At 37.5% G+C, this 25,738-nt stretch overlaps 2 protein-coding genes across 3 annotated transcripts; both read left to right on the top strand.

Annotated features, from left to right (window-relative positions):
• Positions 1 to 4,884: 4,884 nt before the first annotated feature.
• LOC115743518 (neurochondrin) lies at positions 4,885 to 14,315 on the top strand. 2 transcript variants are annotated; one of them, XM_030678335.2, is made up of 18 exons: positions 4,885 to 5,064; positions 5,201 to 5,390; positions 6,830 to 6,986; positions 7,300 to 7,436; positions 7,715 to 7,818; positions 7,919 to 8,014; positions 9,171 to 9,264; positions 9,674 to 9,794; positions 9,909 to 10,111; positions 10,207 to 10,298; positions 10,389 to 10,444; positions 11,209 to 11,298; positions 11,382 to 11,481; positions 11,747 to 11,851; positions 11,927 to 11,999; positions 13,219 to 13,382; positions 13,596 to 13,650; positions 13,850 to 14,315. In XM_030678335.2, exons 1-18 carry the CDS (start codon positions 5,062 to 5,064, stop codon positions 13,921 to 13,923), a joined length of 1,914 nt encoding a protein of 637 aa, XP_030534195.1. In that variant the 5' UTR covers positions 4,885 to 5,061; the 3' UTR covers positions 13,924 to 14,315. The 2 variants fall into 2 exon arrangements, with proteins under 2 accessions (XP_030534195.1, XP_048133566.1); XM_048277609.1 differs by having other exon boundaries at positions 7,706 to 7,818.
• A 3,486-nt stretch (positions 14,316 to 17,801) lies between these two features.
• On the top strand, positions 17,802 to 23,812 carry LOC115743519 (hydroxyproline O-arabinosyltransferase 1). The gene is made up of 8 exons (XM_030678336.2): positions 17,802 to 18,299; positions 19,730 to 19,797; positions 19,901 to 20,102; positions 20,408 to 20,505; positions 20,599 to 20,668; positions 22,254 to 22,325; positions 22,467 to 22,580; positions 23,427 to 23,812. Exons 1-8 carry the CDS (start codon positions 17,880 to 17,882, stop codon positions 23,484 to 23,486), a joined length of 1,104 nt encoding a protein of 367 aa, XP_030534196.1. The 5' UTR covers positions 17,802 to 17,879; the 3' UTR covers positions 23,487 to 23,812.
• Positions 23,813 to 25,738: the final 1,926 nt, after the last annotated feature.

Raw genomic sequence — 25,738 nt, 5'->3', positions numbered from 1 at the left:
AAAAAATAATTTTAAAATACTAAATAATTAATTTTTATTATTAAAAAGTATTAAATTTTTTAATTAAAATTTAAAAAAATTATAAACTGATAAATGGTGGGCTTGTCTAGCTAAATGGATTCTAAATGGGTTCAAAGATAAACCCATTTACAATCCACATATAACTAGGAAAATCCGTTAATAACCCATTTTGTATAACTTGATTAACATATATTTAACCCATCCTCTAGGTACTATATATGCCTAGTATTACATGGGTTTCATTATTCACTATTTTCCAGACACTAATGGCACACTTATGCAGGAAAAGGAGCCCCATAAATTTGGAATTTTTTTAACTAAGGACCCAAATTGCCCTTATTTTCTTAAATAATGGCTTGAAATGAATATTTTTTTAAATAAGGATCTAAAGTGCCCTCATTATTTCTAATGAGAGCATGACCAAGGGCATCTTCGTGATTTATCATTTTTTTCCTTTTTTTCTTTTTCCATTTTTTATTTATATGTGGCGGCGAGGACCCGGCGACCCTCATCGACCACAAGCGAGGTGACCCTCTCCTAGAGAGTGAGGGAAGCCCTTGGTAGATTTGTAAGTTACGATTAATACCCTTGATGCAGCGACCCTAGATAACTATTTTTAGATACACGAATCATACATTCATAAGATAGAAGAATTAACGCACCTTGTTTCGGATTTATAGTTCTTGATGCGGAATTGTGACAATTCGATGCTCAAGAGCTTCTCTTCTATGAACCCCTTTATCACTGGTTTTAATGAGGCGGCCCCTCACGTATCGCTCATGACGATCATTTATGTGAGGTTATGTGGATATTAGGATTTAAAGGAGGGACTTGAGCTCTATTTATAAAGATTGAAACCTATCCCCTCATTACAAATAAGGTTTATCTCCGCCTATACTTTCTAGCCCCATATCCAATTAGAATTAGGAAATCTTTTATCTTTCTTTATTAGACCAATTAATATTTACAATAACAATTAATAAAGCTAACATTGAATATCAAAATATATTCTAACAAGATTAAGGGAGGGGTCGCCTCGCCCAGCCCTCGCTGGTGTCCGGCCATCACCTAAGACTGGCCACCGACGAAAAGGAAGGCAAAGGCGGGAAAAAAGTGTGATGTCCTAAGGCGTCACTCTGCTAACGAGCTCTATTTTAATATGATATTATACATAACGGAGGGCGCATGCGGAAGTTTAATAACTAAAAAAAAATCAGGCGGCCATACAAAACACACGTGCATGCGAACACCGGGCGGCACGACGCCTAAGAGTGTCTAGCCTTTCATAGGGTTCGCTAACTTGTATCACACACCGGAGCACAAAAATACTAATTTTAAATAATAAATAACCGTTTAATTACATTTTTCTTTACTCAAACGACCACCTAAATATATTGGGAGGATTCGACAGCTAAACATCTACCCCAAGTACTACTACCAACGGCATGCTCTGTCACTATCACCATCATCCAAAGCCGTTGGTACCTGGATATTTGAAAAGACGGCAACAACTAAAAAGTGAGCTGAAACTCGGTAAGTAAGACATCTAACTGAATGACTAAACTATCAAATTGTAACAAAATCAACAGGCAATTTCATAGCAATAGTCATCAAAGTACGCAATGCAGATTCCACATGAAACAGGCAAAAGCAAGGCTACGGCTCAGCCAAGATCAATCAATATCCCCTAGCAATCAGAATATAACTTATAAATTGGAGTATGCACGAACAACTTTCGTAATCCCTGGCTAAATGCCCAAGAACCGTTCCTCCTCAAATCTTGTCCTTTCGACTACAAACGTCACGATCAACCCACAATTCTCTATTACTAGAGATCTACTCTTCGATACCGGTCATGAACTCAATTTGCAAGCACCAAAGAGCACAATTCCCTTATAGGACTCTCGGCCAACCCGCCCTTACATGCACTTTCATGTCAATTCACTCTGCTCCAACGATAATTTCGACAATTAGTCCTCAAATTCGAACTACCCATGACTAAGACATCGTAGTTAAACCAATAGCATCAATAGGCGACCCACAAGTTCCATGGACCATTCCCTAGAGATCACGACCATATACCCATGTATCCAACTTCAATTCATGCTAACCCAATGAGAAACAAGACGATCGGACTTTATATCTAGTCTCCCAAGACCTAACAATGCTAGATCAAGTGACAGATCGAACTAGCAAAGTCATTCACCCCGATATGCAAACCAAACTTCCCTTTGCCATACTCAATTCCAAATGATATTCTCATGTCCAATCGATCGGCAAATAGCTAGTCTAGTAGATGGGTTAGAGATACCACTTGTCTCAAGTCCTAAGCATAGCGAAACCGAAGTCGAATCGTCGTCGATGAAGCCGCGGAACTCCTTTCTCCTTCCTTGGCCATGCGAGTCACACTGTGCAAGAGAGAGGGATGGGTGACATCGAGGGCGAGCTAGTCATGGCTGGGAGCTCGAGGTTCATCGTTGTCGAGCCAAGGAATCGCCGGCCAAAGATGAAGGATTGAGAGCTTGGTTGGGGGAGTACCGAGCAAGAGGGAGAGGAGAGAATGAGAGAAAGCGAGAGTCTTGAGGGTTCTTGCCACATAAAAATGAGGAGAGAGAAGAAGGGGCCCCTTTTATAGGGCACTAGGTTGGTGGGCTTAGGGGCAAGCTTCGCACTCCAATCGTGAACCAATTTCGCACAGGACCATTTACTCAATCTAAAACTATCAACTAAACACAAATGGTCCGTCTAACCTTGTCGTATTCGACTATATTATTAAACCAGTCTAATCCACCGCATAAAATAATTAAATCCTAAATCACTAGCTTAAATACTCCAAGCTCAACCATACACTAAACCGTCCGTTAATCAATCGGTTAGAAATTTAGGTCTTCACAAAAAGAGAGAAAAAAGAAAAAAAAGGAATAAATAAATGGCTCTTGGTCAGATCATTCTTTAAAACAATGAAGTCATTCCAAGCCCTTATTTGAAACAAGATCCACTTCAAGCCATTATTCGAGAATTTTATTTGAAATTTTTCTCATAAGTTCTACAAAATGAATAGATCAATTCTAATTAAAGGATCCGCCACTACAAAGTTGAGAAAAATCTTTATCGAAGTACATTAATTGATGAAGAAAGGATACAAAACATAACACAATGCTCTCTCTACACAAATTACACAAGGTGTCTAAAGTTGCAGAAAATTATTTAATGTAATGGCTATTCTGATTATAATAATGGAATAGTGTGTTTATGTATCACATACTGCCAAAGATGTCCCCGCGTTTAGGGTACGCAGAAAAGAGACATTTGAAAAGTTGAGGTAAATCACCCATTAATAAATATTTGTGAAACTGATAGAAATACACGACAAAGATTTATAATTGAAAGAAACTATATGGATATGTAAGAAAGAGAGAATTAGTTCAAAACTGGAACTTTTCTTGGAAGATATTGGCAATATGGAAGATATTCAAAATTTTGAATTGAAGCTTTTGAAAGATAATGTAATTGACAAAAAAAAAAGATGATATAAAGTTATCAAATTACATACTCGTCCATGGATATAATATCTGTAAAATAAGTAATTGAGGTTATTTGAGGTGAAAAAAATGATTGAGATCTCCCACAAATTGGAGGTTATCTATCGTTACTTTATACTATGCTGTAGATGAGATAAATACTTATCTTTTATATGTAAATTCAGAAAAAATTACTTCACTTGTTAATGACATAACATATTACCATGCAAAGGTTCTCAGAATATTGTATTAGCAGAAGTGCAGACGAGTTTTGCGTATGTAAAAAACTGACTTTTAAAAGAGTTTGCAATATCTTATTACTTAGGATTAATATAACGAAAGATTCCAAACCGATACACCAATGACAAACCATAAACTAATTTTTTGACCACAAAAAATCCAAATAAGTACATTTGTGACAAAATTCCCCCCAAAACTAAACCCCAAACTAGTACGCCTATAACAAAATTACTCTCCGTTAGTTTTCGTTAATTGGATTAATACCACGAAAAACTCCAACCTGGTACACCTATGATAAACGGATGGTAAAAATCCCAAATTGATATACCCGTCAATTGTCACGTGTCACCTAACTCAACAATTTGACGGCAAAATTTAATATGAACGAACATATGGTAAATTTGTCATAGATATACCAATTTGAGGTTTTGCGTGGCAAAAAAATTAGTTTGTGGTAAATTTGTCACTGGTATATCCGTTTGAGATTTTTTGTGGTATAAACCATATTACTTAGTATTTGGATTGTCAATTGATTTGAAAGATATTATTGCCACAATCAAAAAAACAATGTGGAAAGAGAAAATTGTTTGCAAATCTGTACTTTTTAAATAATTCCGTTATAATATGAAAAAGAATCATAGTTTTCTTTTGGGTCTAAACAAATAGAATCGTCGTTTACGATTGAAATACGTAAGAAATAGAATAGTATTATTAATCTACATATTTGTCCATTGATAAAATATTTGAAAAATAAATAATTGAGGATATTTAGCGAAGTGAGAAGAACATGTAATCTCTCAAAAATAAAATGTCCTTTTTATTTTATGTTATAGTATATATCATATATCGAATACACATACGTATTCGACTAGTCTTTCTATTCTTTTAGAAATGTGAAGGGGCAGATATGTAATAGTGATTGCATCTCAAGCCAGCTCAGTCGGCGCCAACTTTCGGACCGGGCATTCGGACGTTTATAATTAGGCAAGCGCTGGGTCGGCCTCGTCCTCGACCGTCGATTTTCATAAGAACCCGGCTCGTGAAGACCAAACCGGGTCTGACAAGAAAACACCGAACCGGGACGCCGGCTCCGAGCCACTCATATTCTGCTGATTTCATTTGCTCACGCCCGGTGTAGACTGCTCTCGAAGCGTCTCCTCAACCGGTGGAAAGCGGAAACAAGCCCGAAATTGAAAATCTGCCGAGCAATTTGCCAAGTTCTCCTTCTCCACAATCTCATCGAGCATCCGGAGCTCGACCCTCGACTTCTTCTGTTTAGATGGTGAGCGGCTGCTTCTCTGTGGCATTTCATCGAAGAATCGAGTTACAGTCTTGCTGTGTGGCCAGAGATTGAAAGAAGTTACATTTTGATGCTCATAGTATCCTGCGGTTTCTCTTGTTGTGTTGCTCGTTCGCAGGAGGCGGCGCCGGACCAGCAATCTCCGTCGCTCGACGATTGCCTCAAGCTATTGAAAGGCGAGAGAGACGAGCAGCGCCTAGCTGGCCTTCTCCTGGTGACGAAATTCTGCAAAGGGGACGACCTCACTTCGCTGCGCAGGATTTACGATGCCGTCGGGACGCAGTTCCTTGACCGCCTCCTCAGAACCGGTAATTTAATGGCACCCTGTTTGTTTCGGTTCTGGTGTTAGCGGGAGTAGCACTGCCATGACTTGGCTAAAAGAATTACTTTTCAATTACCTATTGGACCTGCGAGATGGCATGTTCAAGTAAATATCCGCATTTTGGGAATTGTAGGCAATGCTTCAAGGAATGCTTGAGTTCCACGTGACTTGAATTAACTCTTGTCAACATAAGTTTAAGAACATGTTATCTGCGATAATGACATGGTAGATTTTAACTGTGCTGAAAAGATTTTTCTATGGTACCATGTGTATATGATGAGAGAAGGGGTTGGAATATGTAAAGGTTGTTAATTTTTGTTGTGACTTGCTTCTTTGGCAAGCAGTGAAGTTAGGCCACGCTTATCGAGAGATGCTATAAGCTCTCCTGGTTTGTTTTATGATGAAGAGAACCCTTTGCGAATACGGGGATTTGCTTAAAAAAATTGAATGGACTATCAGTTTGCATTTGTGGAGCTCTTTCTCCTTATTAAAGCATCAGTTAGATGAACGGCCTGGTGAAATTGGTAGTAACTGTATGGGCATCAATTTCAGTTAGTTGAACCTCCTGGTGCGGGGGATTTCTGTTTCAGTTGGCTACTTGAAGGTCTTGTCTTTGAGTATGTCTGACAATTCTGTTGATGGAACCATTGTGGCAGACGAACTTCCTAGAGTAACCTCTAATTGCTGAAAGACCTCTGTAGGCCTTCAGTTTAGTTAAATGCCTAAAGAATAGAAGCATTGAAAGAGGACTGGTCTTGTAAAAACCTCTTCAATATGTTTATGTGGATGCTTTTGAGGATCTTCAAGCACCTTCCTCAGGTGAGTCTAACAAACGTTGGTGTCTGCTCTGTAAACTTGATAAATATTGGTGAATACAAAATTCCATCATAATTAGACATTATGGTCCTTTAAAGTCATGTCTAGAAGTACAGGCTTCTAAAGTGACTTAATGAGTGACTAGCTGAGTAGTTTTAAGTAAACAAAATGCAAGTTTTTACAGCCTGTACTTCTGAGTCTTTCGCTGATTTTTTATGGAAAAGTGTAGCTACTTAAAAAGCCAGTACAGATGAGTTTAAAAGCTCATACTTATATATGTGAACATTGGTGAGTTCTATTGGACATGTGTAGAACATAGATGACGCAATTTATGATGATATAATGTCTATTTGGTCTGTTAAGGACCGCCAGTGTCTCAATTCTGACCGGTTGTAATAAGTTTTGTCAATCCTGGACCATAAGTTTTGTGCAGGCCTAAAACTCACTTTCATATGCTGAGTACTAAAAGGTTGATTTCATTAAGTAGGGCACACCAAAATCATATCAATTGGAAATACTTTCACGGTTGAACTTTCTTTCTTTGCCTAGATATGGTCATAAGATTTCTCTCCTCATTTTATATTCTCATAATTTCTCCAATTTGGGAAGGAATGGGACAAGGATCTACTGATGGCAGTGACAATCACGATGCATACTTGCAGCTGTCGGTAACTGTTTTAGCTGCATTCTGCCGTGTTATTGAGATTGCTGCTTCAAATGATATGGTGTCAAAAATCCCTCTCATACTTGAGATTTTGTCAAACAAGTAAGGTTCTCTTTCTTAACTTAATGTTTATACATTTTAAGATTTTGAGTAGAGAAGTTAGTGGGCTTCTCATAACCTTGAAGATGTATTTGGAGCTGCTATTTAATGTTAGTCATCAGGATCGAGTGTTAGGTCTTTGCAGAACCAAAAAAAAATGTAGAACAGAGGCAGCTACTTAGCTAGCTATGATTTTTTTATTCTGGGTGAAACTTGCAGTGGTTGATCCTGACATTATTCTTTCCTTTGGATTTATACGATTTCACCTATTCCAATACTTTTGGTGCTTTGTTGATTCTTAATATATCAAATACAGATCTGGTTCCTCTATACTTGAAGAATGTTATGAATTCTTATATCTAGTGCTCTCTGCAAATGAAGATGGAGTTGTTTCTTTCTTTGAATCCAGAGGCTTGAAGGTGTTAGCCCCTCAAATGTCTACATTTTCAGATGGTAAATGTTCTCACCTTGACTGGATTTTGCAAACAAGTACTTAAGAATAGTTGTGACTGCCAATGTTCTCACCTTGACTGGATTGTGTTTCCAGTGGGGACTTTTGTAATCACCAGTGAAATTTTCTTGCCTTTTTTGGGTTTTGCTCTGATTGATACCATTTGAAAATATTTCTACAATATTTTGTCCCACATTTTCTGGGCAAAATATATTATGTTGACTGATATACTGAAAATGGATCTTCTGTCAGAGTTTAATTGAACCAAAACTTTTGGCAGGTTCTCGTCCAATGGAGCTAGCCATGAAACTTGTGCAACTGTTGCTGGGAAAGCTGTCTCTGGGCTTTATTAGCAATGCTTGTCTTGAGGAGCTTTCAATAATCGTGAGTTTTCATTTGTATTGAGTCCTTTTTTATTGAGTTTGTATATCTATATGATTCTGCTCTTAGATTTGAGTAACAGAGTAATTTCTTCTGAAAGCAGGTTGCTGCTATAGCGAGGCAATTTGCTGTCCTCCACAATGCATTAAAATTTGAAGCGCTGCATATACTGTCAGCTATCTTCTCTTCAGAACTTTCGGTTTGTATTTTCCTCTACAAATGTTTCTTTTATGCTTTCCTGAAAACAATAATTCCCTTATGTGGTTCTGTGTCCATATGTTTTCATTAAGGGAGTAACTGCGCGTGTTGAATTAATGATGGAGGATCTTGTACCGTGCCCTGTTTATTATTTGATGTGAGGGTTGAATGCAGAATTCGGTGCTTGGTTGACTGTATTAGATTTGGAATAAATGCACAAGAAGTTCTGAAACTTGTGTCTTAAATGCAAATTATGGCCAATCAAATCCTTAATTTTGAAAAGAAATTTTAATTAATTAAGTCCTTTTGTTGATTCTGTTAGTTAAATATGAGGATATCCCGGTGGCACTTAAATAAGTAAACTTCTTTTCCAACCTCTAGTTGGATGAAAAGATCCATTTCTTCAAGAAATGGATTTCTTGTTGATCAGATTTAACAAATTTCAAGCTTTGTTTGTAGTTAAATACTCATGTATATGTCATTAAACTTATTGGATCTAGAAGTCGAGAAATCTTTAAAATTTTTGCAAGAAACACAAAGCCTAACTGAACACAAGTCTACTTGTTTGAGTTGATTAAGATGGACTCCATTGTATTGTACTCAAATAGGTATGGATTACAATCCCAAGAAAAACTGCACCTTGATTTTATGCTGTCCTTTTAATTTCAGTACTCCAAAAAAGCCTCCTGGAAAAAAAGAAAAAAGAACCTCACAAAGCCTCCCAAAAATGCCATTGGGTCTCCCTTATTGGTATCACGAATTTCCTATTGCCATTTGTTACGATGTAATAAAATGTTTTTTATTGGATTTTAAAGTTAAAAGAATCTATTGCTGAATTGAAAATTGAAAAGACCAAAATGAGTATCATGTTTCAATTTGAGGAGTTTAGTGCATTTATCCCTAAAGTTTGAAGATTTTTGCATTTACTTGTATTTTGCGTGATTTTAGATTCTCTGAAAATGCTTTCATGCCTTATCTGTTAAACTTATCAAATTGAACCTATCTGGTGTATTTGTCCTTGGAAGGACATAATTGAAGACAATAATCTTTATGGCCATCTTTGGTGTTATATGTCTACCAATTAAGTAATATTTCCATCAGCAGTGTGGTGTTCTTCAGAGTGATTAAACTGATTCTGGTTGTGTTGGGATTCGCAGGCATCGCTTCATGAGGCACTTCGTGTAATGCCAAATGGTATTTGGTCCGATAATTTAAGGATCGGCATCACAGCAATCCTGCAAAACCGCGTTGGTATGTAAGCAAAGGTGATTCCCATGTATATTGCAAGAATTCAAATGCTTAGGCGTAACCAACTAATTCTCACTTCTAAGTTATTGTCGACTGCACTTCCATTATAAACTGCAAAGTTATTTTTAACTACCTAAAGTAAGGCAGGGATTTATTAGTAGTGAAGCATGGTAATTTAGAACTTAATGGTTATAATTCTAGGTTTTCTGCAGCAAGGTAACTTTCCTAGCAAAACTGTAAGGAAAGAGATGTCTAAATTAAACGTTAGTTTTGGTGGAAAATTAAGTTGACATCTGATTATTTCACTTACCAATGACAATTACTTTTGATGATGTCCTTTTGGGTGTCTTAAGTGAGGAAAAATTATGGTTTCTGTTGAAAGCATGTTGATATAGTTCCTTTTTCTATTTAGCTCCTGCCGACAAGCTTCATGCCCTTATTTTGGCTGAGTCTGCTGTCTCAATAATGGGTGAGAAGTGGTTCATTAATCAAGTGAACTTGCCTGATGCAAGGGAGCCCATTCCAGTTGACAGGTGATGCATGTTGGCCCTATTGTTCTCAGTTGATCGTAGGTTTAGTGGAATGCTTGATGTCATGTTGGCATCTGGGTTCGTTTTCTCACTAATTTGTTCCTTGTTCTCTTTTAGGTGTCTGTTGCTGGTCTTAGAATCTTCTAGGGTTGAAATTGCTGTATTGCTGAATGATGTGGCCTACTTGAAATATGAAGCCTCAAAGAGTTCGTCCTCCTCCAATGTGGATTCTATCCTTTCAAAGCAGCGAACTTTGGCTATTGCCTTTTCCTTGATTGAGAAGATAATTAGACTAGTTGCAAATATGGCTGCAGATGAAGGTAAGTAGCTACATAATGGATACTGATAATTATCATGCATGTCTAATACCATGATCTTGTGGGATCTTTATGAACATTGTTCTTCAATCTTACAGGAGATCTTATTGACGAGGATACCTTCACAAAGGTGATCCACGGACTTAATGAGACGATTGGTGTGGTTCTGGAGTACTTACAAGATGCAAAGGTGGGGGTTCGAGAACATTTAAATTATCTTCCTATGGTTGGGTGTTAATAGCACTGTGACCTGTGCTCCGAGTTGCTTTTTATCCTGCAGGAACATGGAGAGAAAAAGGGAGATGATCTTCTTGCGTCAGTGCGAGTTGTTGGGAGGTATATTTTTCCATCATTCTCATGGTACTCTCAAAAGAACATCTTCAGTAAATCAAGATGAATGCAAGTAATACAGACTTATGTTTCTTTTTTCCTCTGGCCTAGTTTCACAGATTTCGATGTTCAAGGTAGTTAGGTAAATTGCGCCTTGACCCCATGTACACCATATATCCATGCTACGCCATGTAATCCGTGGACTCCTAGATGTCCATATTATAGTAGCTTGCTTGTCTGTTCTCATTTTATTTCATGGACAAGATATAACTACCTATGCGTTTTAAATATCTTAAGGGCTTGTTTGGAAGTTAACAGTCTCTTCATTCTTGGAGTGCTCTGCATGACCACTCTAAGAGGTTTTGATATATCCTCCAGGTATCCCACACCGGTTACTTTTCTTAAACAATCCTGGTATGACCTGACTCAAACAGGAGAAAAATCTTAGTACGATGTGAATAAGAAGAGTCTAAATCACTCATATTGTATAGAAGAATGTCAATTGATACCAGGTCACTGGAGGATGACTAATCCTAAAGAGAAACCAATGCACTTTGATGTTCATATTGTGTTGCTCCGTGAGATTATGTAAGAGTTAACTGGGATATGATTTAAGTTTCTTATATACAAAACAATGTGCTAGACAGTGGGACCAAATAATTTGCTTGAGCAACGCATGGTTGAACGACAGCTCCCATAATCATTTATTCTAGTGAGAATTCTATATGTTTATTGTGTTGGGTTTAATCTGCTTATACGGATCTTCTCAGCTATCTTGCAGAGACACCTGTTGCATGCAAAGAGAAAGTCCAGGAGCTCCTACCTTTTATGCTATCAATTGAAGGCAATGATGAGCCTAGGTCTGGATTCACCGCGTTACTTTTGGTTCAAGTCAAAAGGAAAAATCCTCTGCAATAACATCTGTTTAATTTTGTTCCAACAGTCCATTCTATTCTGTATGCTTTTTGCTACCTATGCTGTGTCAAACAACGATGAAGACCGAAGGATGTCAAGTTTTAGCCTCCTTTGGAGGGGATAAAGCTGTAAGCAACGAGATTCTTATCCCATGTATTCTGAGATCATGTTACTCCGTATTTCTGGCAATGGTGTAAAGAAGGCACATTAGAGTCAATTATCATTGGTGGCATGGCTCCTCTTTTGTTAATAATTATTTATTGGCGGAAAATTGCTTGTTTAGAGTCTATACCGGGGCAGCAAAATAAATGATTGTCCACGTAATGGCCATTTGTGAGTCTGGGAATCTGATCAATAGTTGTTTGCAGTAATTATTGTCCTTCAACTTTGCAGGTTGTGGACTGCCTCATTAAAATGATTGGTACACATTCTTACAAGGTAGAGGATACTGACAGCATCTTCCTGGCTTGTGATACTATCATGAACCTCCTTCTGAAGGTACTGTCTGCTCACTACATCAGAACATTACTCTTATCTTTGTGGAGCAATGACCATTTCAACTCTTTACAACAGAAAGAGAAGGTGCCATTATCACTAAAGGACCCCATCTACATCAATTTGTTGAGAACATTAGTAAGCTGGGCAGGTAGAGTATGTGAACTCTTGAGGGATGTGTGTTCACTTGCTTGTTGCCAACCCTCTTTTTCAAATTCTGTTTTTGCTATTTGATGTAAATTCTTAATGGACATACTTACTACTCTCTTGGCACCAAAGCTTTCTCTTTTTTCTTTCTGTCTTTGCTTTATGTTAGGGCCTGGTGGTATCTTATCCCAGCTTTTCCATTTCAAACTTAGCCTACCTTTCCAGTTTGATGCATAGGCAAACTATCCACACAAGGACTGAGGAAATCAAGTGCAATTAGTTGCTCTTGGCCTGGTCCAAGAGATTACAATGAGTTGGAATAGTACCTCAAACTTCAAACCTCTTGTTCATGACTTATCATGGGTTTCATGCGCATTCCCTATTCAGCTAAACCCTTAGGATTGTTGCTAATGCTTTTTGTATCATGCATAAAAGCTACTCCTTTGCTGATACTATAGTGTACCAACAAGAATTGCTCTGGCTTTGCTATTTATGTCTGTAAGAGCTAGAAATGACTGCGGAATGGTCTTTTTTGGTGCTTCAATTGTTGTTAGATGATGAGTATTGGCAGAAAATATTTACTAGAATTAGCCTATTATGTGGCTTTTGGATGTTTTTTGTGTCTTTCTTTTCTCCTCTTTAATTTGTAGCGGTTCAATTAAATGCTAGTGTAATGTAAAATGTTCTCATGCATGTCGTTAGTGACTTATCATGGGTCTCTTTGTCCTTACCTGTGAAAAGTGTTCAGACATACTAGAAGGATTTGTGTGACAGAAAGAAGCTGATGCTGATAATAGAGATAAATAAATCAGGGAAATACATAATTATCTTGTTTGTTTTTTTTTCCCACGCTATTTTTTTAAACCTGACTATGATACTTAAAAGATTTTGTAGGACCATAGCCGACTGTTCTAAAAGCTTAAGTTGATAGAAGAATGCGTGGTTTAATATTTATATATTCCAACACTCCCCCTCACGCTTACTCTGGTCTTTTTGTCTAGTACTAAGCGTGGAAATATTCATTGGGGAGGCAAATAAGGGCCTGAAAAGATTTGAATTTAGGACCTCCTGCTTTGATACCATAAAAGATTTTGTAGGACCACAGCCAATTGTTCTAAAAGCTTAAGCTAATAGAAGAAGGCGTGGTTTAATATTTATATATTCCAACAATACTAACATGGAAAACTAATGATTTTCCACTTGAATTTGTGGCTGTGATTCAGAGAATACTGATGACCCAACTGTGACAATGATGGCATCAAGCATATGTTCGCTGATATTAGATCATTCTTCAGAAGAGGCTCTTCTAGGTTATCCAAATTTCAGTCGCAGCGATCTTCATAGCTTGTGTCGGCTCATTGTTAAAAGTCTCGCTTCAAATGAGACGGTAAGGGTGCTCAGAGAATTTCTTCTGCTTGTCATGGTTAATGTAGAGTTGATGCTGGCAATGACAGCAATGTTTTCTATAGTGCAATCCTACCTCCTTATGCTGTATGCTGAGATCCAATGACAAGACCTTTGTTCTTTCTTTTTTCTCATTTTTGCCAATATCTAACACCTCACACACTACATCTTTGATTACTTTCTGAATTTATCTCAGGATATGGTTGATGAAGCTAGAGCAGACTTGGATCTTCAAGAGATTATCTCATCGGGTAGGTCTAAGTTGTAAATTCCTAATAGATATGTTGGACATGTGAGACCTTCTCAGTGATTCCAATGTTCAGCTCAAAGATTTGGATCCAACATCAAAACCCATCGCTTTGCTACTTTAATTTTGTTAAAGTTCATTTACCATCTCTTCAGAATATTGCTAAAACGGCAAATTTGATTGCGCACACTCCATCTGTGCAGGATTTTCCCGGTGGTCACATCGTTTTCCTTATATACAAGGCACGGTTGAGAGGGAGCTTGGGCATCGTATGTGACTCATGGTTCACTTAATCTTAGTACATGTGGAAGTGGTTTATCCAAATCTCCCAACATCTTCAGATTGGCTAACTGGAGAAAGAACGTCGTTGGAGAGGAATACTTGACCAGCACTAACATAATACCTGGCCATACTCGTTTTTCTTTGCATCTGTCTGGTCCCATCTTAATCAGGTATCCAATGAAATCATCCTATGCAGTTCTTTAGCGTAAAATCACATCCATTTTCTTGGTGCATTGAGCAAATGTAACTCTATGTAGCATCGAATGTGTAATCATCAAGAGGCCAAGAAACATGTAGCATCTCTTCTTTCAATGTAATTTATCTGGATTTCTTTGGCAAATAGCTTTAGAATCTGTAATTTCATATATGAAAAGAGTCCTCTGTCTAGCAGTTCGGCTTGGATGAAACTGCATGCGGAGGGGATCATTTTTCCAGGTTTGGCAGCTCAAGCTTTCTGGCAGTGCTCCCGTTTTGTTGTACTCGGCGTGCTGGGAGTGCTAAATTGCATTCTCCTGATGTATAATTTAGTTGTGAAAGATGCATTATGTGATGCTACGTTCAAGATGGTGCCGTCGTAAGTCTATATCCGGCGGAACGTAATACCGGATAGTTGTGAGGTTCCCTCCTCTATTCCGATACCATGTAACAAGCATACGGCTATAATAAACCTAACTAGTTAGGTCAAATCTATAACTCGAGAATGCATGTAACAAGGGGGGTAGATGTTAGAATTGGACCAAGAATGCAGTTAGCAAGTTAGGTAACATTTATAGGCTTTGAGGGTGCTGGGTTTGGGAGGTTTGGGGCGTTCAGGTAGATCACAAGGTCGGTCCCTGTTGAAAGAGGGGAAAAAAAAAAACAGAGTTAGGTCAAATTTGCTAGATTTCATAAAGCTAAAACGCTTAGTGGGATCGAATCTAATCCTATTGATTGTGTGATTGAAATCGAATCTAATCCTATTGATTGTGTGATTGAAATCACCTTAATTAACATTTAGCGGCAGAAAGCTTAACGAGGCTCAATGATCTAAACTAATACTCGTTTTTCAAACTAAATGTATATTCGTTCAAGCGTGTTGAATTGCTCTGAGGAAGATATGTAACGAAACTTAAAAAGAGTTTTGCAAATCTAATCTAGCCATGACTATGAGGAACGAAATGAGGACATACCTCGATCTCTTATCAACAATATACATGATAAAATTCGTTTCGTGCTAAATAAGGTGTGTTCATAGTCATTTTCCTTAAAAGCGCGCAACGAATAAAAAAATCCATGCCGTTACAGTAGAATTCCGAAAAAGAAATTGTAAGTTTTCATCAATTGTATTACTTATGAAGAGCATGTTAAGATGACGTCGTTTCAAATTTCTAGTTTTTATAAAAGAATATATTGTCAACGCTTGGTGCTATTCAATGAGACACGAACATAAAATTTAGTAAATCTGTACGGGTACGATGGATATTCTTGGCATAGAAATGATAACTATCACATGACGTTATAAACCGGTTACTATAGAAAGATATTAGAAAAAAAATAAAATAAAGATTGAAGTATTTTTTATCTGAATAAAATATGTATGTGCAAGAGACATGTGCATGCTACTTCACATAAAAGCATGAGTGTCTCAAGGATGTCTCGACCAAAAGTCGCATGTCTTTCCCAATAGGACAAGTTATTAACCCTGAAATGCTAAATAAAGTATATAAAGTGTTAATTATGAAAGCCTTTTAAATTGGGTTAATACTACGAAAAATCCCAAACCGGTGCACCTATGACAAATTTACTCCAAATCATTTTTTTGACCACCAAAAACTCCAAACTGGTATACCTATGACAAATTTACCTCCCGTTAGTTTCCGTTAAATTTTATCGTCAAATTGGTGAGTTTGATGACATGGCATTTGACGAGTGTACTAGTTTGAGGTTTTTACCCTTTATTTTATCACAAGTATATCAATTTAGGGTTTTTCGCGATATTAACTCAATTTGACGAAAACTAACGAAGGGTAAATTTGTTACATATGTACCAGTTGAGGGTTTTTGACTGTCAAAAATTAGTTTGGAGCAAAATAAATAACAAGTGTACCAATTCGGGGATTTTAGTGGTAAAAAAAAATAGTTTGAGGTAAATTTATCATAGATGTAACAACTTAGGGTTTATCGGGGTCAAAAAAATAGTTTAGAATAAATTTGTCACATATGTACTACTTTGAGGTTTTTTATGGTAAAAAAATAGTTTTGGATAAATTTGTCGCAGGTCTATTAGTTTAGGATTCTTCGTGGTATTAACCCTTTGAATTATCTTTAACATTGAACATTAGTCTGCGAAAATCACATAGGCAATATACTATTTTATTATATATTTTAATAGCGAGAGAAAGTACATTCAAGCGACACGTCCTCGCAGAATGTTAAACATTACCAAGCGAAAAGGGTAAAATATCAATGTGTTCACCTATCGATTTTTTCTCCTTTCGATAAGATTCACTTACGATACAACTTTTTAATCATCGACAAAGATTGATTAGAATAATTACATATGATAATATTCTCATTGTGTCGAATGCACGGATTTAGCACTAATAAATCAGAATGGACTAGGCAATTTAGTCATTGACAATGTCCACTATGAACCGCTATTCTCAAGCGACTCCTTCAGCAGTTTTAGGTAAGAAACCGCTTGCACAGCAAGTTCTACTTTCATGAAATTATAAAACAAGCACCCGCATTTTTCTCTAATTAAAGTTTCGCCCCTCAATCTTTTTTTCTTTTTCTTCCAAACCCAGATTTATTGTTCTTTCCGTCTCATTGCAAGATACAACTCGAAAGTTGACTTTCTGAGAGGAGAACAAAAGATGATAATGGACGAGGGGTGGTCCGCAATTGCTGCTCAGAAGTACCTAAACAAGAAGACTTCTTCTTCCATTATTATATTTTGTTTGGCCAATCTCAAAGAATTTATTGCCAATTGCTCCTCCATAGAATATGATCATAAATGAATTTGTCAACTTTTCTTTTAACTTTTTTGTAAACTCGTCCTTCATTTTTGCGAAATTTGCAGTCGCGGAGCCGCTGCAATCCTATCCATGCGAAACTTGTATTGGCTTTTTCCATCTTTTTACTACCAAAATGTTTGACTCGGTTGACTTATAATTAGAGAAGTCACCCTAACCCTTGCATAGGACAATCAGCTTATTACGAACCTCTTTAATTAGTCTTGTCTTGTTTTCATAGTTTGTTTTTTGGGTTTTGCATCATTATTTTGCTTTACAGGAGCCTCCAGCACCTGTTTGGAAATCCGGCGAGCTACCTGGATACGTTTCTTATTTTAATGTATCGATTCTCGCATGTGCTGCATCTCCAATTGCCAAATTATATATTTTTCTTCCTTGATGATTGGGAATACCCTTTAATCTCGAGGTCCGGGCGAGGTCTTTAGACGAAGCATTTTAATGACTTATTTAGGTCCGATGAATGCCATTATTGTCATCATTATTAAAGATTATTGCATTTCTCATTTTTTTTTTCTTTGTCAAGTTTGTGGGCCAAATGATAATTGGACTGAACAAAGTGGAGAAAAATTACAATTTTATTCTCGAAAAAGTACGTGCTGAGGCTTTGCAAAATGTAAAAATAAATGGATAGTCCAATGTCAAAGAGAGCGAGAGAGAGAGAGAGAGAGAGAGAGAGAGAGAGAGAGAGAGAGAGCTCGTATTGTAACTTGCCAAAAAATTCAGGGACCACTTTGCAATTAAAGAAATACTTTTTAAGGTGTCGGCTGGACTGTCTTCAACCACTCTCTCATGTCCTGACTCCGAGAGGTGACGACTTCCTGTTCTCGAATCAGTCTTCCTCTTCCTCTTCCTCCTCCTCTTCTCGTCTACTTGAACCCCCGCGTACTGAGCAAAAAGAAGTGAAAAAGAGTTTCTCCATTTGCAGAGCTAGAGCGAAATGGGTTGTGGGAATACCTTCTTCTCGTTGCTGATAACCTTCTCAGTGGCGCTCATCACCTACAACATCCTCATCTCCGCAAATGCTCCCCTCAAGCAAGAACTCCCCGGCCCTTCCAACCTTTCTTCCGGATTCTCGGTGGACCCTGTGATCAAGATGCCACTTGATAGATCGAGAAGATTCGGGGGCGGCGGCGGCGGCGGCGAGAGGCGGCTGTTCCACACGGCGGTCACGGCTTCCGACTCGGTGTACAACACCTGGCAGTGTAGAGTGATGTACTACTGGTTCAAGAAACACCAGAACGGGCCCAATTCGGGCATGGGTGGGTTCACCAGGATCTTGCACTCGGGGAAGCCTGATAAGTACATGGATGAGATCCCCACTTTTGTTGCTCAGCCACTTCCGTCTGGGATGGATCAGGTAAGAGTTTCCGCTTTTCTGTTTTCCCCTTCTGAAAGAATGACTAGCCATTGCCATGGTGTTTGAGTGAGTAAGTTGTTTTTTGTTTTTTTCTTTGTCTGATAGTAAGCTGGTTGATTGTGCTGTGAGATGCTTAGTTCTGTGGAATTGTCTTGCATTTTTGTCTTGCGTGTATGTCTCTGTTGGATGGGATAAGGAAGGTAATTAGAGATGATGCGGACACTGGCAGTCGTTCTGCGGATTTTAATGAGAGAACCTTGCTTTTGCGGTTTGCGAGCTATGTTTACTGGAAGTGAGAAAAGCAATGCGGAGCCTTTTTGCTTGCTGATATCTTTTGGCAAGTAATATGACGAGCTCCACATGAGGATTTTATCTGTGAAAGCTTTTAAGCAGTGACTCGAAGAAATTGAACCTGATATACCGAAGTCCGATCTAGGACGATTGTGCCAACTGTGTTCATCTTCCATAAACTGCATGTGTCAATGATTTATTGCATCTTAGTCAGATTGATAATGCTTGTTGACATATTGTTCAGAATCCAGCTCTGGGATAATAGAAAGAGATTCATATGGTTTGACAATCAGAAAACGTGATGTTCCATTCTATAAACAAAGTGATTTCACCAATGTCGGTGGTCTAAGTTAAATTAAAAATAGTCCTGCAGAATATTATGAAACAGAGAAGATGTAGTGGTTGAATTGAGGTTCCTTTTGCTGACAATAGGAACGTACTTTTGGTTAAACACGTGGGGCTTCTTTACCAGCAATGGAACAGCTAGAAAGTTTGTGTATACATTGAGATCATAAGACTTGAAGGACAATCTGAAAAATACATAACAGAGTTATAGAAGATAAAATGTAAACGGAAGGAAATTCTTCCTCTTGGTAACCCCTCTTCATGGTTTGGCATGTCTCTGGGAATAGAACTCTGCAACTGCTACCACTGAACTTTATGTGCTTCTTGGGCTTAGAAATTATATTAATAGGACTATGACAATTCTTCTGTTGCCAGTGGCAGGGAACGCGTATACTCAGACCCAGTAATAGCTAACGTAATCAAGTTGCCCAGCTACTTTTGCTAGTATGTTATGTCAAGGAATTCCCTTTATTCTTCTTTCCTTCAGCCAACAACCCGAATAAATTTGAGAATCTGGTTTCTCCAATTCGATTTTGGACTCAGATTTGACTCTCATCCGTGCGGGATAGGCAACTTAACCTTATGATCAGTCTTTTCTGTTTTTCCCAAATAGTTGGTTTCTGAAATTTAAAATGTCTGCGCAGAGTGTAATTTAAGTTGAGCTTCCACATTCATTCGGCCAGAGGTAACTCTGTGGATGGTTAACAGTGAACTTGAAGTTGAGAATAATCTCTGTTACAATAAGTAGATCGTTTGCCTATCCTAACATTGTGGCATCGCATTTATATTTTCAGGGTTATATAGTCCTCAACAGACCATGGGCATTTGTACAGTGGCTTCAGCAAGCTGACATTAAAGAAGAGTATGAGCTCTTGATACTGTGGCATTTCTGAATCAACACAGACTTTCTTCTTTATTCTTTTGTGCAATTGGCCTTAGCCTTGCTGTTCTTACCTTTTGTCCAGTTACATACTGATGTCAGAGCCTGATCATATCATTGTCAAGCCAATACCAAACTTGTCAAGAGATGGACTTGGAGCTGCATTTCCTTTCTTTTATATTGAGCCTAAGAAGTATGAGGCTGTCCTTCGGAAATTTTTTCCTGAAGATAAAGGGCCAGTAACCAATATTGATCCGATTGGAAATTCTCCTGTCATTGTAGGAAAGGTCTGTTTTCTGATCCAGTGTCAGAGGTAGCGAATAGTGTTACTTCTTATTTGTCTTGGTCTTCCATTCTTTTGTAAATATAATATGTTATGACTTTCATAGTTCAGTCACTTGGAAAAGGAGCATATTTAGACCTTGATTAGTTCAAGTGCCCTTCGTTTTCATGTCAGGTTTAGAATTTCCTTAGTGAGTTCCTATTGTATGTGAAGTTTTGGTACTAATAGTTGTCCGAAGGTAGTGCCATCGGTGACTATGCATTTTTTCCTTTTATTTTCCTCCATTAAATTTCTTCTTGTTCTCTACAGGAATCTCTTAAAAAAATTGCTCCAACTTGGATGAATGTTTCCTTGGCAATGAAGAAAGATCCTGAAACAGATAAAGCATTCGGTTGGGTGCTTGAAATGTGAGCTCTTCTCAGCCATGTAACATCGTACTTTTTTCAAGTTGAATACTCAATTTGGACTTACTTTGAGTTCATCTCTTATGTTCCATGTAGGTATGCTTATGCCGTATCATCGGCATTTCATGGCGTTGGTAACATATTATACAAGGATTTTATGATTCAGGTTTACATATAATCATCTCTTTGCTTGTACTTTCTTAATGATTTTGCTGTCCATGGCACAAGATCTTGGTTGGAGTTGGGACTGCTATGTCTTGATGGCATGTTAATGATCGAGTATTTGAAATTTGATGTCATATTACTAAAAAACCTGCTTGCTGTTACATTTGATTACGAGTTTAGACAAAATATATCTTCGATTGAAAGACATAAGAGAAAACGTACAATGGTCAATAATTATTGGGTAGTTGAGTTGAGTATTTGATTCATTAATTTTAAATTTTCAACAGGTAACTATAGTAAGTCAATGACGTTAAGTCTTATTGATGCAGGTTGCCTTGCCAACTAGGTTAGGCATTTCTGCTGTTCTGTGTTGCCTGTATGACTGCTCATGATTGTAATGACAAAGTCGGATACCACGTTCTTAAGACATCTTACAGCCCCTTGCTTTAATCTGTAAATCTGTCAATTTGCTATGCTACACCAAAATAACACATATAAATAAGTAAACTTATTGAAGCATTGTTGAATAATGCCAATACCGCAACTGAGATGATATGTTAACAGACACAAGTGAGAGATCTTTTGGTTCAACATAAAGCGGACAAAAATAGACTTGACGTTGAAATTTACGCAAACAAATTACCGTTGCCCATGCAAAGAAAATTGCACATCTTAAGATTTACTTAAGTAGCCCTGAAGGATTATTTTGTTCCGACTATTTTTGCCAGATGAATTGGCTAACCTAAAATGTTAAGAATGTCACAAGCAGTTGCACTCTACATATCTAATGTGTGAGGGTGTACTAAACTGTCTGCAGCAAGGAATATCATCGAAGATTCTGTTTAACATGTGAACTTACGACTAATGAAACTAAAGCATCTTGAAGTAAAGTTCCCCATAGTTGAGATTCTTAATCTTGGCAGAAAACGGTTATTCAGGTTACCAATTTCAGACCATATCGTCCAAGATCCCAAGGAGAAGTCTATAAGAACTGGAAATATGAAGAAGAGTGATTTGTTTATTTCCAAATTCCGGTTTGTGGTGGCTTTTGTTATCCTGTGCTTTCAGTCATTGATTGGGTTCCCTCATACTGGTTTTTAGGTCACTGGCTTAAAATTAACGTCTCCCGGTCTATTTTCTAAATTTACCTTGCATCTTCGTACATCTCTCTTCAAAGGAAGTCTTTGACTTTGGAAAAGAGATAGTTAATGAGGAGGTATTTCATGTTGTCAAGCGTGATATTAATGCTTATAAATGATATGAGAGAAGGGCAAATTCTTATTGCGTTTCTTTTTGTTCGTAACTATTTTTCTTATAAGGTAGGATTCATAACTACGATATCATACTGCAGTAAACTGGTCGTGGTCATTGAGACATGCATATTGTCACTAATAAGTTAGCTAATTAGCAGGTATTACCATCAGTAAGGATCAGCTTTTTCTATTTTTAAAGGTTGTTGGATTGCATTACTAATAATTCCCATCACTGTTGTTGTTCTTTGTTGTTATCTATTTTCATAGATCGCTTAGTCATTTAACCAGGGAAATATACTGATGTGTTGATCACTTTCTATTTTGTGTATTCAGCCTCCATGGGACAAAGAACTTGGGGAGAAGTTCATAATTCATTACACTTATGGATGTGACTACAATATGAAGGTGATTTTGGTCACTGTTTAACTTATAAGGAAATGAGGGGAAACTGCTGAAAATGATAGAACAAGCGCACTTTTTTTGGGACGGGTGTATTATTTTGCCGCTTGCATCATATCTCAAGTTCAACTTTGGTTTGGCAATTAGGGTGAGTTGACATATGGAAAGATTGGAGAATGGAGGTTTGACAAGAGATCTTATGATAGGGTTGCTCCTCCAAAGAACCTACCATTACCTCCTCCCGGTGTTCCAGAAAGTGTGGTATGTATTATCCCTACATGTTGTTCTAGGGTGCTTTTTGTTTTTTCCCCCTGGAAACCTCCATGTATGTCTAGGTTATCTTTGAAAGATTGCTTCCCCGTTTTGAGAGCAAGGATCATTAAAGCCAAAAGATCTAGAAGAGTATAGTTCAAACAAAGGATCACTGAATTTACAAATCTAATTCTATTTTCTGATCAGGTGTCTGTTGATGGAGCTTCTGCTTCGTGATGTCTTGTGTGATTTTTAGAGCCTTCATCCTTTGCAACTAACAACTTTGGAATAGGGATTAGTTTCATTGAAGCCTTTTCAGAAATTAGAGGATTCTTGCCACCGATAGATTGAAAGCAGAATAGTCAGGAAAGCAAATGTCAGTCAATTTTTTTTGTGTTTGGAGGTGTAGCAACAGATTCTAACTATAAGCTTTTTCGCTCAGTTTTCTAGTAATTTCTTATTTGCCAGGAGATCCCCTCGGAATGTTATGCACAATAAAAAAAATGATAACCCGAAAAAGATGCCAAAGCAATGAGTTACACTATCCCGGAGTTCTGCCCAATCAAACATCAATCTAGCTAGGCACTATATAGATCTGCACAATGCCTGTAGAAAGTGATCCCCAATAGATTATGCCAAGAATTTTTTAAATCCTAATATTGAAGCTTAATGTGAGGCAATCCTTGGCTATTCTATAAGCAAATGTTGCATAGAGGTGAAGTTCACCAGCTCAATGATGGTTTGCTGTTGGAGTTGTTCTTTCTTTTGTCTTTTATTTGCTACTTTTTTTTTTTGTTATCCCTTTTTATGTCCTTGGTCTTCGTGATCTCCAGTGAAAACTTCGATTTCTGGCAGGTGACTCTGGTGAAAATGGTAAACGAAGCGACTGCGAACATTCCAAACTGGGGATCCTAAAACATCATATGCCTTTTGCAGCCACCGAAAGGTTCACCGGGGGTTCATCATAGTAGAGGTTACACGGCTAACAAGCACAGTGGAGTGAGAATTGGTGTCGTGTTAACATCCTACGCACTGTTGAGGGTGGGTGCTTACTTTTTGTTGATTGCAGGAATGCAAGGTTTCGAATCATCCTCATTCTGCAGATGAGTACGTGCGCTGTAAAACTTTTGTATTATCGTCCAATGGTATGGAATGTCATTAGGAAGCATGTAAATGACGCCATATACACAGGATTCACTTCAATTTCCTTTCTCCACAAGATAAAATGTTCAACTTTCGATGAGGATGCTTGGTGACACGGTAAATGGTATGACTCTGGGAAAACAAAGCACCCAGATTGCTTTTATTGCTTTTGAGTTGTGAGCTGATGCAATGGTCCATCTTCGCTGAAACATGGTCTAAAACATATATGTTCGAACAAGTTTCGACTAGTATGATCTTGTAGATTGAATCATTCTCCCTTGGTTAGAGAAAACTTCGTGCTTGAACTTGGAAGTGTCTAAAAGCCGAGTTTGTTTTAAGGACGTTCTTTGAGGAAAGTGTTTCGTGTTAATCACTTTTAAGATGAAAGGAATCGGATAATCAATCTCCTCAAGTCTGGTCACATCGTCGTTGCGATGACGTCCGGTTGGCTCTTTCTTTTTCTTCCTTAGCAAACACCTTCACGCTACTGATGTCATCATCGTTGCTTAGTTCTTCAACATTGTTGATCCTTTCCTAACAACGGTCAGTCAATGTCTCGTGATTCAAGTTCTTCGCTCATTAGCATGGATCGTCTTCTAATTCTTGAAGATCTCTAACCATCATATTTCCAGGGAAGAGAAGCTTGATTAACTCTTTTGCAACTAAAATATTTTTTAGGGTGCATCAGTTTGAGTGAAAAAAAAAATTATTTTATGCACTTTCATGCTTTCGGTTTGCTAAAAATGATCGATCGACGATATATATTATATAACTTAGAAAATAGAATTTCCCAATCTGAAAAGGGGCAAAATATTTTCTTGAAAAATGATATCTCGGAAAGCATTTTCCTTTATCATGAAATTTTCTTCGAAGCAAACTCACTTTTAGTTGTATTGAAATCTGGTCAACATCTACCAAGTTTACCCAAAATGTGCTTTTGTGTGTTCATGATCCTCGCACAAAGCTCCAAACTTGGAATTCGATTCAGTGTTTGCTCACCATTGTTGGTGAGGATTATAGGTTGATATTTAGCAACTTCACTTTGGTACGAAAGAAAGACGATGCCGGAAGACAGTCTCGAAGTAGCGAGCCAAATTTGATTGGGAGCATAAACACAACTCTAAATCAATTTTAACTTAGAACGGGACTATTCTGTTGTCCCGTATGACAAAAATCGGAACATTGTTTCGTGCTAATAAAATGTTAAAGTCAATAGCCGTCGGAACCCGTTGACAACAAAATTTTGATTGGCAACTTGTTTAGCAGGTAACATTTTTACAAAGTACAAGCACTTATCAGATCGTCTAAAATTATCGACTTCTTCAATAATGTACCACATTTACCTACATACCTCATCAATGTGTTGAAATTACTAGGTTTTAGAGAAAATTATGGACTCTAATATGAATATCTTAACGAGCATTTATTCTTTTGTCTTGAAATTACCAATTGTTCTAACAACTACCAGTTTCCAATGCGTTAGAGTTACAAACTCTTGGAGGAAACTATCGGGCTTCATTTGGGTGATTCATCAACTTTTCACTTGTTACGTTAGCAACTAGTTTTATCTTTATTAACTTTTATTTACCAACATTTATTTGATTGCTTCCAAATTCCTAATGGTTTCGGTAATTCACTAACATTTATTGGCCGAACTTACGGATGTGTTATAAGAAATTACCAACTCTTTTTTGGATCATTTTCCCACTGTTTATTTGATTGTTTGAAATTACCAACCGTTCCAATACTTTGCCAACATTTACTTGTTAAGATTACCATGATGGTAATTTACAAGTTTTTATAGAAAAGGGCAAAAGCCACCAAAAATCTCAAACTATATCTGTTGTGACAAATTTGCTTTAAATTATTTTACACACAAAATCTTAAACTTATACTTGTGTGACGCATTTACCCTTTATTAAGGTTCCATCAATGCGCACCGCTAAAAATCTACCTATATGGACGCCGGAAAGCAAACAGTGTTGACATGACATTAAGTGAAATAAAAACGACATTATTTTGTC

Source organism: Rhodamnia argentea, chromosome 4, assembly GCF_020921035.1.
Source record: "Rhodamnia argentea isolate NSW1041297 chromosome 4, ASM2092103v1, whole genome shotgun sequence".
NCBI lineage: Eukaryota > Viridiplantae > Streptophyta > Magnoliopsida > Myrtales > Myrtaceae > Rhodamnia > Rhodamnia argentea.
The sequence above is the reverse complement of the archived record's forward strand: the minus strand, read 5'-3'. Positions and strand labels throughout refer to the sequence as shown.